We start from the raw sequence: 14,385 nt of genomic DNA on the forward strand, positions 1-14,385 counted from the left end.
CTGCGCTCACGGTTCAGAGTGCATCTGCGGAATCAAAAGCAGAGGAATGTCTTTGGTAAGTGTGTCTCATGGTGCGCCCATCGAGCGAACCCGCTGAAGTTTCAGAGACGCCCCCGTCGGGCCCGAATAAACTATCACTATAAACTCGCCCTGGTTGGACCGGGCGGTCCGCGCCAAGCTGTCAAGAAAATACACCGCTCACACATTGACAAATGACAGCGTTTGGCTGGACGCGGAGGATCGCTGCAAATGTGAAAATTTGGTGCCTCTTATCGATGTGCGGCTAGGAGAAAAGTCACCTTCAGCGCATGGGCGCCCGCGAGAGAGAAACGTCTCTGCACTTTCCTCCTCATAAAAAATGACATAGCCTGGCAAAAAAAAATTCACATGATTTGACATTTGATTCTGGGCCAGAGTTTTCTGTACAAAAGTGCTTATAAAATATGCAGTGGTCCCAGCGCTCTGCAGAGTGGTGTGTGTGGTTGTGTGTGCACAAGTGTGTGTGTGTGTGCATGTGCGTGCGTGCACAAGCAGGGCTGGAACCTCAGGGCAGTTACCCACAGCACTTGAAACATGGTCATTTTTCTTCTCCAAAAAAAAAAAAAAAGCCTAGTCCTTTTTAACCTTCCTCCAAGACTACAAAATGTAAACAAGCAATTGAACTGTTTCTAATAAAATGTCATTATATGCTTATAATAATTCTATAAAACCTCACTAGAATAAGGAATGACTAGCATCACTAGCAACTTAACGCTCCGTCCCGTTTGGGTTGGCTGTGAAAAAACCCTCACGCAGCATGAGCACATACAAATTCTTCATATGTCCAACAAAAGTATCCAGCTGCTCCTTTTAATGAAAGGCTTCAGCTACTTTACAGAGCACCCATGTAGCTGTGCATGCACAGCTTCTTTAACCGCCATGCGCTCTAGAGCAGTCATGCGTGAGCCTGAAGTCACCATGTCCAATGCTATGCTATATAGAAGGGCATAAAGGCCTACAGCACTGTGCTGTGGATCACTCTCTAGAGTGCTGGAGCCTCAGCCAATACCTGTGGAATAAGTCTGAGTGGCTTTTTTGATTCAGAACTAATCATGACCTCACAAATGTTCTCATGGTCGAATGCTCACATCAAATCCTCACAGCAATGTTCCAAAATTTGGTGTAAGGCCTTTGCGGAAGAGTAAAGTAAGCTGTTACTGCAGCAAAGGTGAAAACAGGTCTTAATTTTAAAAGCAACTTTGGAGCAGGTGTCTACAAACTTCTGGACATATTCCGTATTCAGAATGAAAGTCTACCTCTGTTTCTCTGTTAATTGGAAGCTGTGTTCAGAGTAAACTTAGGGGACATACTGCCCTTGACCTGTGCTGTGACCCAATGCTCTCTACTTGACCAAACAGTTTGTCTAGTTTTCAAGGAGCCATCCACTTTAACAGGATCCCTGGCTTTCCAGATAACTCTCGAAGATGAGACATTTCCCCTAAAGTACTGGCATTATCACGGCGTACGGAGAGAGTCAGTAATGCCTATAATTGTGGTTTTGTAGCAATATTAGCTCTAATTCGTCAAATATTTGCCCAACACTGTATGGACAAAAGTATTGGGACATCTACACATTACACCTAAGGAGTTATGACATGCCATTCTAAACCAATAGGCATTAATATGGAGCTGCTCCCCCTTTGCAGCTCTAAAAGCAGGGTTGGAGCTCTGCAGTTATTGAGTCAGCAGAGCGTTGGGGACTTTTATGCTCTATGCTTTGAGCTTCAACACTCGGCCCTGACCCCACTCTGTAACTTTACGTGGTCCGTCACTTTGTGGCTGAGTTGCCATGGAAATTCAGTGAGCTCTTTAGAACCACCCTTTCTTTTACTAAAGTGTGTAAAGACAGACTGCACGGCTAGGTGCTGTGGCAATAAGACATTAATGAGACATGAATTAAAAACCATCATTTAATGATTAAGAGGTGTGTCCCAGTAGTAGTATTAGGCTTAATAGCCATGATTTAAAAGGAAAGAACCCAGTCAGTACCTGCACCTCCAAAATTTGGTGCAACGCAAAACTCAGCTTATGTATCTGCTGGCCAGCGCGTAATGAATAATTATCGACATAGCTGCTCCCTCTTACATAGGTTAAGCCTCTCCGAGGCTCGCTCCCTGCAGATGAAGTATTATACTCATCACTGTGCTGGCCGCAGCACTTTCTCCACTTCATTAGGATGCAAGGCATGTCCTGCAGTGGGGTGGGGGGCGGATGGTCGGCGAGGGGTTTGGTGGGAGATAGCTTTGAAGTCATTAGTTCAGTCATTAGCGCAGTTATGTTAAATATATATTACAATTCATCACCAGAAAGAGCCAATCACTTATTCTGAGCAGCTTGGCAGGCGTTAAATCACGCACAGGCCCTGGGTGCAGCCCCCCATCCACTAAAGAGTTTTGACATGTGCCGCTCCGGCTTGATCAGGACTCTCCTCTGATCAACTCACGGCTGCTTAGCATCTTTTAAAAGCAGCTGGCTCTGCGTGCTGTTTGTTGTTTTTGCGAACGATCACGCGTCTCTCTCTCTATGGCACGTCAGGGCAAAAGCCGTGCTGCAGTGCGTCATCTGCTTAACCACGTCTTTAATGACTGCGGTGATTAGCTAAAGCGGTTGGCCTTCTGGGTCTTGCGTATCAAAGGAGACCCTTTTATACGTGCAGCATGACCTTCCTGTTAAAGTCTGCTGACAGGTCAAGCAGTTCACAGCCTCTGAAACTCACACATTTACTAGTAATGCCTTTTCAGAAACCTTCTATATCAATTGTGTCCAAATTTGATGATGAATGGACCAAAAGGAATGCCTCAAAATGACTTCTGATCACATGATCTTTTTTTTTTTTTTTACACTGACCATTATTAAAATTGTCATATGGAGAGGTTTCTGTGTTGCAGTAACGATATCATTGTTAAATGCAGCTCTAGATCCCTGCAAGACATAATGCACAAAGCAGGAATCCCAACTACACTAAATTGACTAAAGTACTGGGACACTTGCTAGTTCATTGTGTCTTCCGAAATCAAGGGAATTACAAAAGAAGTCTATCCTGCATGTGTTGGACTAACTGTCTTTACTGTCCAGGGAAGGCTTTCCACTAGATTCTGAAGCATTGCTGTGGGGATTTGATTGCATTCAGCGAAGTTGGATGGTCACCAAAAATATTAGACTGAGCACCAACCATCATTCTAGAGAATGCTTCTCTGCTCCACAGCGTAATTCTGGGGACTTTACATCCCTCTAGCCTACTCCTGGCATTGGCACAGTGCCAACAGATTCATGTCTATCTGCTCCAGAGGTGCACTGACACATCTGTGTTAGCAATGGCAACTTAAAGTAGCTGAATGCAGTCATTAGAAGGGGTGTCTACAAACATTTGGACATATATGATATTTCACTTCAAGGCTACTTTTTGTGCACCTGTAGCATAAAGCATTTTCGTATTGGCTTCTATTATGCTTTGCTGAGTACGCGTCGAGTCAAAGGGGTTTCTGTTCTTTTACTGAGTACAGAAAATGTGCCAGAATGATTGTAGCTACTAATCAACTGTATGGCTTACAGAGACCGGGAGACTATTCTCATTTGCAAGAGGCCTTTAAAAAAGCATCACCACTACAGTGGAAGCTGTTCATCCTGCATATCATCATTAGCTGCACGACACCTCCTCTTGTTTTTGAGCCGTTTTTGAATGAGGCCTTTAATATTCTGCCTAAGACCACCCTGTAGATGGCTCTATCTTTAGCCCTGGTTAGCTGTAGAGCTGTGCTCACGGTGCAGGGCAAAGGAAGGACTCATTAAGCTCCCTCAGAGACCCACCGCTGCATTAATCCAGAAGATAAAACTGTAGACGTTGTGCACGGGCACGAGCCGTCCCTCATTTTCGCCGTCGCTAAACCAGATCTATGACACGCTCAGAGAAGCGTCCCCCAGCGCCGCACTTTCCCGGCGTTCGCTTAAGCAGACGTCAAAGGCAATTGCTTTTTGCGCCCGGCCAGGAGAGTCTGAAATTATGCATAAAGGGTACGCAGCGTGGAGGGTGGTGATTACAATGCAGTGGGTTAACATATCATGATCGGATGAGCGATATATACCCCCCCCCCCCCCCCCGATACGTGTGGGATGTATGGCTCTATCACAGTGGGAGTAGTGAAGGTGGGGATTGCAAATATTCATATTCTCCTGTTCTCCATGGCTGGGCATTTGGTAATGGGCTTTGGTGGAATCTGAGGATATTCTGTATTATTAATGAAAATTGATTCCTGACTCACTCGCACTTTTCCGCTCATGTGCTTTCTGATTTTTTTTCTCCTGATCAGGCCATTTTAGGCTGGGAGCACGAGAGTCGCTAAGCGAAAGGCTAAGGACGAAGCAAGAGGGGCTGTCATCAGTTGAATTTGATGTAATGCGATGACCTGATATAATCATTAGAAACGTACCTTCTCAGACCAGGGCTGTTGATTAGTTTTTAGCCCATTTGAATAACAATAATGCATATTTTAAACTGTCCCACTGGTCCTGCCTACCGCGAGAAGCAAGAGAGAGACCCAGGAACACTGTTCGCTTATGTCTATTTTAATTCGTCCACATATATGTGTACATTACTAGTCTCCAACTTCTACACTCTGTGCAGAAATGGCTGTAAATATTTCAGAAGGGGGGTCTCTAACTTTTAAGAATAGAGGAACCCTTTTCGGTGCTGCACAGAACTATTTTTTTAAAGAAAAGGTTCTTTACAAGAGATTTCTCATCACTGAGAGATTTAACCAGGAAAAGCCTTCAAATGGTTATTTGAGATTTCATGGAACCAGTCTTTACCAAAGAATCCTGGGAGAACCCTTTTTTAAGGTGTAATATTCCTGATCCTGTAACTGAGTGTGAGAGTCGATAAGCAAAATACTGAGGAAGAAGTGAGAAGGGCTGTCACGATTACTCGGTAGAATTTGATGGCGTGCGATAACCTGATACATACCTTATCAAACCAGTGCTACTGATTTACTGAGTCTATTTGCATGATAATAACGCATATTTTAAACTCTCCCACTGATATTGCCAGTGGGAGAGTAAGAAAGCAAGTAAGAGACATGTTTGTCCACCTTAAGAAGGTCTGCACGCGATTGCCTGCTTTAAATGTCTACACTCAAAAAAGGCTGTATATAGTTTTGCAATGGGCGTCTTTTTTAAAGCAAGAGCGCGAGAGTCTCTAAGCGAAAGATTGAGGACAGTGAGTAGGGATGTCACGATTACTCAGTGAAATTTAATGCAGTGATTACCTGCATTAAATGAACTGAAACGTACCTTCTCAGACCGGGGCTACGGGTTTGATTTTTAGTGTATCTGCATAATAATAATAATGCATAGGTTAAACCCTCCCACTGGTCTTGCCTACAGTGAGAGGCAGAGTCTGTTCCAGGCACACCCATTCATGCGTTTTTCTGTTTCGCCGCATGGTGTTCTTATTATTTTTTAATGACGTCTGTTTGCAGGCTTTCAGGTTTATCTTTTTCCATTAAAGCCTTATGTGCTTACTGTAGTCTGTTACGGTTCAGTTATGTCTATTGTAATCCGTCCATATGCTTTATCTCCACATATTATATATCTACATGTCCATTACTAGTCTCTAAAGTCTACACTCTATTTTAAAAAGGGTGTATATAGTACTGAGGAAGGGTTATTTGACTTGTAACAGCAGTAGAACCCTTTTTTTATAGAACAAGTTACTGACAAGAGGTTTCCCATTATGGAGAGGAATTATTCAACCAAGTCAACCATTCAAATGGCTCTGAGAGTTGTCAGGGAACCAGTTTCTCCAAAAGAAACCCTGGAGGAACCCCTTTTTAAGGGTGTAACATAGCTGATCCTACATGCCTAGACCCAAAAAAACGAGAGTCTTACGTCATGCCCCTCTCTCTACTTCTCTCTTTCTGTCTCTCTGCCTCTCTCTCGTCCCATCTCCACTCCCTCAGTCTCTCCTCATTCTGTGGCTCCTCAATAACGCCTCAGAAACTTCTCCCAGCCTAATAGTGATGTAGTGCCATGCCACCGTGCTGCTCGGGTGCCGGGGATAAATGGACATGGGGGCTGGACTACCCACCCCCCCCAGCACACCCCTCCCCCATCCACTGAGGGCTGCTCGTTTGGGGGATGAGGCTGGCACTTAGCACTCTGCCACCGGCCTGATGGATGGGGCTGCGGCGTTCACTGCCTACTGCTGTCTCCCTCTGTATTTCTCTTGCTCTCTTTCTCACATGCTAAGGCTTTTAGTGTGCCATCTTTCGTCTTCCAGCACGGTTTTATGGCTGTTTACTCCGCGGCTCAGCAGCAGCGCTAGGAAAGAACTTGTTCTGAGCACACACTAAACAAGTATTGTGAGTTACGGAAGCAGCTAGAGGTTACAGAGGTTAAGCAATTCAATAATTAGCATAAGAATCACTGAGGGAGAAGTTATATGCCAGCAGCACTGATGGCATATTAGCGGTGCAACAGGGAGGACTAGCGCTAACCCGCAAAGCGCCTGAGTGTCTATGAGTGACTACAACTCAAGATTGGAAGTAGAAAGACACAGAACACACACACAGACACAGACAGACAGGAGTAGAGCCTTCCTGTTGTTCAAATAAAAAAAGTGCTCTTCACACACACACACACATCCACACAGACAGCTACGACAAGAGAAAAGTCAACAGGAACGACAGAACATCTTCAACGGAGGTGACAAAGCAAGCACAATGCAGCACAGGATGACAAACGAGCAACTTTCACTGTCGCACAGTCATTACAGCGAAACACACACACACACACACTCTCGCGCACATACACACTGGTGGTGGCAACAGATTGGCCAGGATGACACCGGTACTGCCACTGTGCCGCAGGTACACTGCACTTTCAAATGCAACACACTTTGCCCTTCGAGAACGGTCAAGGCGAAACGCTCACACACACACGCTAACATGCACGCTCACACACACACACACACACACACACACACACACACACACACACAGAAGCAGTATACATACAGTCAAAGATGGACAGAGAGTGAGAGAGAGAGAGAGCAGTAAGAGAGGAAAAAAAGAGAGCAGTGAAGTGAGATTCTCTCTGAGGGAGAGGAGAATGCAGAAGAAAAGGAGAGGATAAAAGAAGAACGGTGAGATAAAGAGACGAGATGAGAGGAAAGCAGAGGAGAGATAGAGGGAAGAGAGGAGTGGAGAAGGCAGAAGGGAGGGGGAACTCACAGGATCTCCAGATCGCGCAGGGCTCGGAAGGCTCCATCTTCGATGCAGCTGATGTGGTTGCTGTCCAGTTGCCTGCAGATGAGAGACAGGAGTCAGCGGCAGGTCTGCAGACAAGCGGGTGGGGGAGAGGGGGAGAGAGAGGATGGGGGAGTGGGAGAGGAGGAGGAGTGGTGGGGGGGCTGCAGGAGGGAGGTACACACACACATACACATCAGCACACACTCACTGAGCTCTCACCTCCACTCTCCTCCCCGCAGTCAGGGACAAGGACCAAATGACTAGAAGTGGCCTGTCTGTGGCTTTAGCCCATCATACCCCCTCCCCTTTCTCTCTCCCTACCTCTCTCTCTCTACCTCCTTCACTCCCTCTCTCTCTATCTATATGTCTCATCACCCAACTCTATTTATCCTGCTGTAAGAAGGTATGGGGGCAGGAATGTAAAATGAGAGAGAGAGATAGAGATACAGAGAGGGAGAAAGAGAGAGTGAGAGAGAGAGAGAGAGAGAGAGAGAGAGAGAGAGAGAGAGAGAGAGAGAGAGAGAGGAAGAGAGAGAGAAAAGGAAGTGTATAGGTAGTATAGGGCAAAAAAGAAAAAAGTGGGAGTAGAGATATATACAGAAAGATAGAGACAATAAGTATGCGAGTGTGTGAGGGAGAGAGAGAGCAGTGTATAGAATGTAGGGCTTAATAAAAGGAGGAATAGAGATTCAGGCAGAGAGAGAGAATGAGTGAGAGAGAGAGTAGTGTATAAAGTATAAGAGTAGAGATATAGTAGAGATATATAAATATAGAGAGAGAATGAGTGAGAGAGAGTAGTGTATAAAGTATAAGAGTAGAGATATAGTAGAGATATATATATAGAGAGAGAGAATGAGTGAGAGAGAGAGTAGTGTATAAAATATAAGAGTAGAGATATAGTAGAGATATATATATAGAGAGAGAATGAGTGAGAGAGAGAGTAGTGTATAAAATATAAGAGTAGAGATATAATAGAGATATATATATATAGAGAGAGAGAATGAGTGAGAGAGAGTAGTGTATAAAGTATAAGAGTAGAGATATAGTAGAGATATAGTAGAGATATAGACAGAGACAGAGAGAGAGAGAGAGAGAGAGAGATAGAGAATCTAAAGAGAGAGAGAGAGAGTAGTGTATAGAGTATTGGACTGAGAGGGTAAAAGTAGGAGTAGAGATGTAGACAGAGAAAGGGAGAGAGAGAGAGTAAGAAAGAGAGAGTAGTAAGTAGAGTATTGTGCAAAAGGGTAAATGTTTGAGTAGATATACAGATAGAGAGAGGGCGAGCGAGAAAGTGAGAGAGTAGTGTATAGGTATAGGGTATAGGGCAAAAATGTAAAAATGGGAGTAGAGATATAGACAGAAAAATAGAGAAAGCTAGAGAGTAAGAGAGAGAGAAAAGGTATGGAATATGGGACAAGCGGCGAAGGGGAATAGCTATAGACAGAAAGATAGAACAATATAGTGTGTGTGTGTGTGTGTGTGTGTGTGTGTGTGAAAGAGTGCGAGAGAGAAAAAGCAAAAGAGAGGGAGAGAGCAGTGTAAGAAGTATGGCAAAAGAGGAAAGATAGAGAGACAGAGAAAGAGCGAGAGCGCAGCAGAAAGACAGCGCTGTAAAGAGTTTGGGGGCAAAAAGGCAAAAGAGGGAACTGAGATACAGACAGAAAGAGAGAAAGAGAGAGAGAGAGAGAGAGAGAGAGAGAGAGAGAGAGAGAGAGAGAGAGAGAGAGAGAGAGAGAGAAAGAGAAAGAGGGACAGAGAGAGAGCTTCACTTATCCTGACTCTTTCTGACTAAAAAAAGAGGGCAGGTAAAAGAGGAATGATGGAAAGCAAGAAAGAAGTGCAGAAGAAAGAGAGGGACGTAGTAGGAAGGAGAAAGGTGAGAGACAGAGAGCGCGGAAGGGAGAGAGAGCAGCAGAAAGAGTGAGGGAGGAGGAGAGTCATCATAGTGCCGTAGTCAATCTTCTATAGAAGGAAAGAGAGAAAGAGACAGAAAGGTGCAGAGAGAGGAGCAGAAGAAAGCAAGTGGGAAGGAAGGTAGATAGAGAGATGGAGAAGTAGAAAATAATAAAAAGAGAAGGATAGAGCAAGAAAGAGAGAGAAAGAGAGAGAGAGAGAGAGAGACAGAAGGAGAGTGAACAGCAGGCTGGCTATAGTGCGGCCCACCCCGTCTGTCAACTCTCTGTAAATATTAATTGCATTTTCTCCCCCTCTCCCCCCCTCCCTCTCCCTCGTTCTCTCCATCCATCCTCCCCCTCTCTTGCGCTTTCTTTTTTCTTTTTCTTTTTTTTTTAAGTCAGAAAGGGAGTAATTTCATTACATTAGAGCACCCAATCCATTACGAGCTTTTACCGGCTCTGTCACTGAAACAATTTCATTAAAGGAGGGGTGGAGGGGGGGATTGGTAAATCAGGCTGGGTCACGATGCTGGACGCACATGCTCGTTCCTCTTCCCTTCTCTTTCCTTTTACTTTAATTTGCAGGCCTAAGTGTTCACCCCCCCACCCTTCACCATTCCCCCAAAACAACCCCCCCAAACCATGACCACCCAGCTCCTCGTTGTCTCCAGCCAAACAGAAGGGATGGGCAGAAGATCGAGACATGAAAAAAAGAGACTTCTGGATGCTTCTTCTGAGTCATTTGTTCAGCTCAAAGGCAACAGTGACATCTGACCTGCGACAGACCCGGTGCTTTTACCTCTTTAGAAATGGGAAGGGGGGGGGGTAATAAAACTAGAATAGGGCCCACCACTCCTTCCTGCTTTTATTCTCCTGCTTTTTTCCCCCGAAAAGACACCCATTCATCTCCATAAGAGAAGAGGGGACGGCACGGGCTTCTCAGAGACGATTCAAATGGTAGCACTTACGTGGAGAACGTTATCTATCACAGTGGAAATGAAATAAGTAGGAGCTGAATTAAAACGGCGGTCTGCGTAATGCCCGCTGTAATTCCATTCAGGGCAGACCCATACTTCTAGGTAATCGGCCCACTTGAGTAAAACGAGTGTCTGAGACTGTACGTTAAATGACACTCGGCTAAGAGTGTCAGTGTTTAACAAAGACGGCCCTCTAGAAATAGGGGGGTCTTTAAAGCTTTGGATGAAGACTGCTAGACTGCTGCTGCTGGCTTGGAGTGAATAGTACCAGTCTTAGCACTCTTAAAAAGGGTTATTTGGAGTAACAATATAGAAGAATCACTCTCAGTTGTCTAAAGAAGCATTGAATTTTCTACTTCTTCTTTGCTCCCCCCAGAAAAGCCTTAAACTTTACAGAAAAGGACAAAACGTCCCTACAAAATCTCAAAAGTACTAAATGGAGAACACTATGGAGTATATTTCCTGAGTTACCTCAGTTCCAGTGCTCCACTGCTCAACGCGGGGGGCTTTACACCCCTCTATCCCATGTCTGGCATTAGACATGATGCCAATAGGTTTATGTTCATCTGCTCCAGAGAGTCCTATTCTATTGGCAGTAATTTTCTAGAGGCACTAGACAAGCAGTGTGTGGTGCATTTGCACATCTGTGTGAGCAATGGGCGCAACGTAAAGTAGCCAAATGCATTCGTTAGAAAGGGGTGTCCACAAACATTTGGACATGTAGTGTGTGTAAATGTGAGGTTTTCTGTGACATCACAAAACTGAATTAAAAATCAGCGATTTTGCAGTTTTTAACCTTTAACTTTCAGCAAGCTCCTCGATTTAGAACACATAGGAGCTGTTTGGGTCCACTATGACATTTGCCCTTTAAAGTTTGTAGAAGTGTAGATTTCTCCAAGTAAAAGTGTGTGTTGTTTATCTACGACGTGGCTGAAATACCCCGGTGTCATTATCTGGACTAACAAGGCCAAGATGCTCACGAGAGTCATGCTAGGCCATTTCCATATTTAACAAAGATAATAATCAGTGCTAATTCGTGCGTGGCTGATGGCCTGGTGTGTGTTCATATGGGTATGGATGTGCAATGTCTGTATATGTGTGTGTGTGTCTAAGGTGGGACATGGTGGGGAATGGAAGTCCCAAATTTAATTTCCTTGGTTCTAATTACATTGGCCTTTAATCATCGCAGGCATGAGACGTATTGGCAGTTTGAAGCTCCTGCACTGCCAGTGGCCCATCTGGAGAGGGTCGAGAGAGGGGGCGAGAGAGGAAGCCGTCCCGGGCCCCCGCTCCCAGCACCCCGCCATCAATCTGTCAAAGATTCCTGATGCTAACCAGCAGTCCTGCACCTCCTAACTCATTTGGGGACTGCCACCATCAGAGTCCATCAGCCAAGGCAGCAAAACGGAGGTGAGACCTCAGCCCAGTGCAGCATGGCGGATTCTGAAGCCTAGCGAGGCTATTAGCAGAGCCGGGAGCTCAGCAAGAAGTCATGGTAACTAATATAGGAACAGAGGGATATCTGGCATTCGCTTCGGGCTTACAGATATGCTGCATATGCTATGCAGTGGCATGCAAAAGTTAAGCATCTCTTAGATCAGTCTCGATTATCATTTCTTCTGTGGAGGGCTTTTGCCCATTCTTCCTTCCAGGCTTCTAGTTCTTTGGGATTCTTAAGCCATCTTGCTGTACGACGGTTCAGGGGACTGTGAGGGTCATGGCAAAACCTTTAGCTTGCGCCTCTTAAAGTAGTCCATTGTGAATGTCGAGGTGTGTTGAGGATCATCTGCCTTCTGTAGAAGCTAGTCCTTCAGTTTTTCTTTTTTTACAGATGGTCTGACATTTGTTTGCTTCCATAAATTGCTGGTATTTTCACTGGTGTGCACTGATGTCACTGGCTGCAGCACAAGCACAAAGCCTGCTCAATCCATCCCTATGCTTAACAGTTGGAAAGGTGTTCTTTCATGGACTTCTGTACCCTTTTTTGCAAAAGTACCTTTACTCATTATGAACAAAAGGTCTGTTTCCAAAATGCATCACGCTTGTTTAGGTGTTCCTCTTTTCTTTCTTCCTCTTTTCTTTCTTCCATGAAGGTCATATTAGTCCAGGTGTTGCGGCACAGTAGAACAGCGTACCACCACTCCAGAGTCTGACAAATCTGTAGTATTTACTAGACTAGGATCAGAGGCAAAAGAACTTGAAAAGGACATCACTAATACTATGAGCACGCTCCCTTCCGTTGCTGTATCCACAGTGGTACAGCGGAAGAGCGAAACCACCTTTGATTCTCTGGTTCTGCCCTAGTGCTCAGCTCCCTGATCTGAGTGTGTGGAGCGTGCAGCAGATCAGAAGCGGCAGTGTGTGTAAAACGCTGAGCCGAGCCATCCGCAGTGACACGTTCGTCAGGTGTGGCCGCTCGTAAAACAGGCCGTGACTGCCCCTCACCCCCTAGTTCATAACTCACTCTATCACCCCCTCCCTCCCCCTCGCTCTTTTCCCCTCACAGTCACGCATTCTGGGTAGTACACCGAGCCTTTTTCTTTGAACAAGAGCCTTTCTCTCCTTTATGAGCGCCCAGCTGAACACTTCCCATAATAGCACAAAAAGGAATGTGTGGATTCTTGCATATATGTGTGTGTGTGTGTGTGTGTACATGGAGATTTAATAAAAGGGACAGTGGCGTGACTTGAGTTCTACCCATGCATTTTTTTCTCAACCAGGGCTCTCTCAATCACACCTCTGCTGCAGGTGATAGAGCGAAATCGGCCCATGGCGAGCAGGCAATTCAGGCGGCTCTTACGCTCCATTCGCACTCTATGAATAACAACGTCAGCAGGATTGATGCGCCCGGGCCTCGTTTGCTATTAATTGCCAGCTTATAGAAAACATAATGCAATGGTCTCCATACAGAGCTGGCAGATGTGTATAATAGTGACATAGCACTCGTTGCACAGCTTTCTCTGTATTACGACGCCACTGCGTACGGCGGCTTAGCACAAGATTGACTTCTACCAATGTAGCACAACGAACTGTAAACACAGACAGAGACAGAGATTGTGTCCCGGGCTGAGCAGAGTGCGCACAGCGCTGGGCTCATTAGCCGCAAAAGGCATCTTGACGGCCATATTAGCCAGATGGCCACTCGATGAAGAGAGGACCTAGGATGCTGACTCAAGCAAAAGTGGGCTGAAGAGAAGCGAGGAAGGTCACGAGAGGGAATGAGAGAGAGCGAGGGAGCGAGAGAGCGAGAGAATCAACTCTGCTTCCACAGTCGATCTGGGCCGCTGTAGGCTAGTACACTAGGAGGACATTAAGACACAGAAAGCATATGAGAAAATCAATGCTCCTCTGGACCAGCGCCTGTCCGTTTTTCCTTCTCCGCTCCCCAGTTAAAAAACCACAGGCTGGACTCTTTTAGCAATTAAATCAGGAGTCACCTTGCTGTGTGCTGAGGCAGGGAGGGTTGGTGGGTGGGAGTACAGTCAGTGGAAGCGGGATACAACCCTCTCCTTTTCTTAATCCCTTTTCTCCTCTTCTTCCTGAGTCGCTACTGGGAAAAACAAACTAGCCCGTATTTGCTTGGCTTGACAAAAACTCATTTCCTACTTTTCCGAAACTTAGTCCAACAAGATGTGTTTGGCATCTGAAGTTCACTTTTTTAGTTTTAGTGGAAGCTCATGGTTCCAGTATATATGGTAATAGGCAAAATTCAGGCTTCAATTTTACTGCTACTACAGTAAGTCTATCTTAGGGTAGTTATCAACTCAACAGGCTTTAAGGCAAAACATGCAGTTTGAATGATGTACAGTGTTTTTTAGGAAGCAGTAAATATCAGTGGACCAACACACTGGTCCAAAACCTTTGGTTAATTGTACAACTGTACTGCTTATGGAGCTGTAATGACAACTACAGTGCCCAATCATATTCTTATAAAATCCATCTTGTTGCTCTGTTATGTTGTTGTGTTTGTGATGTTAACATGGTTCCATAACGGTCTAAGCGCTGGCATTTATTTCAAAGATTGCAGGTTCAATTCCACAGCCATCTGTGGCCAAGAGAACAGTACAGTAAAATCTGCCTCACTCTCACTAGGTGGGTAGGCTGGCCTTCCATCAGCCCCTATCACAAGCACAGTGCTAGTCAATGGCAACGAAAAAGATATGGTTTGAAGCACACGCTACTGTGGACAATGGTGGCCCAGCGGTTAGAGCACTGGGCTACTGATGACAG

The 14,385-nt window shown here is 45.3% G+C and overlaps 1 protein-coding gene across 1 annotated transcript in view; it reads right to left on the bottom strand.

Moving 5' to 3' along the window:
- The window catches only part of slit3 (slit homolog 3 (Drosophila)), a 197,357-nt gene that overhangs the window by 74,833 nt on the left and 108,139 nt on the right, over positions 1-14,385 (bottom strand). The window contains exon 6 of the mRNA XM_072663035.1: positions 7,266-7,337. Coding sequence (XP_072519136.1) covers positions 7,266-7,337 — 72 coding nt within the window. The remainder of the gene's footprint in view (positions 1-7,265; positions 7,338-14,385) is intronic.

This window comes from Salminus brasiliensis, chromosome 19 (assembly GCF_030463535.1).
Source record: "Salminus brasiliensis chromosome 19, fSalBra1.hap2, whole genome shotgun sequence".
NCBI lineage: Eukaryota > Metazoa > Chordata > Actinopteri > Characiformes > Bryconidae > Salminus > Salminus brasiliensis.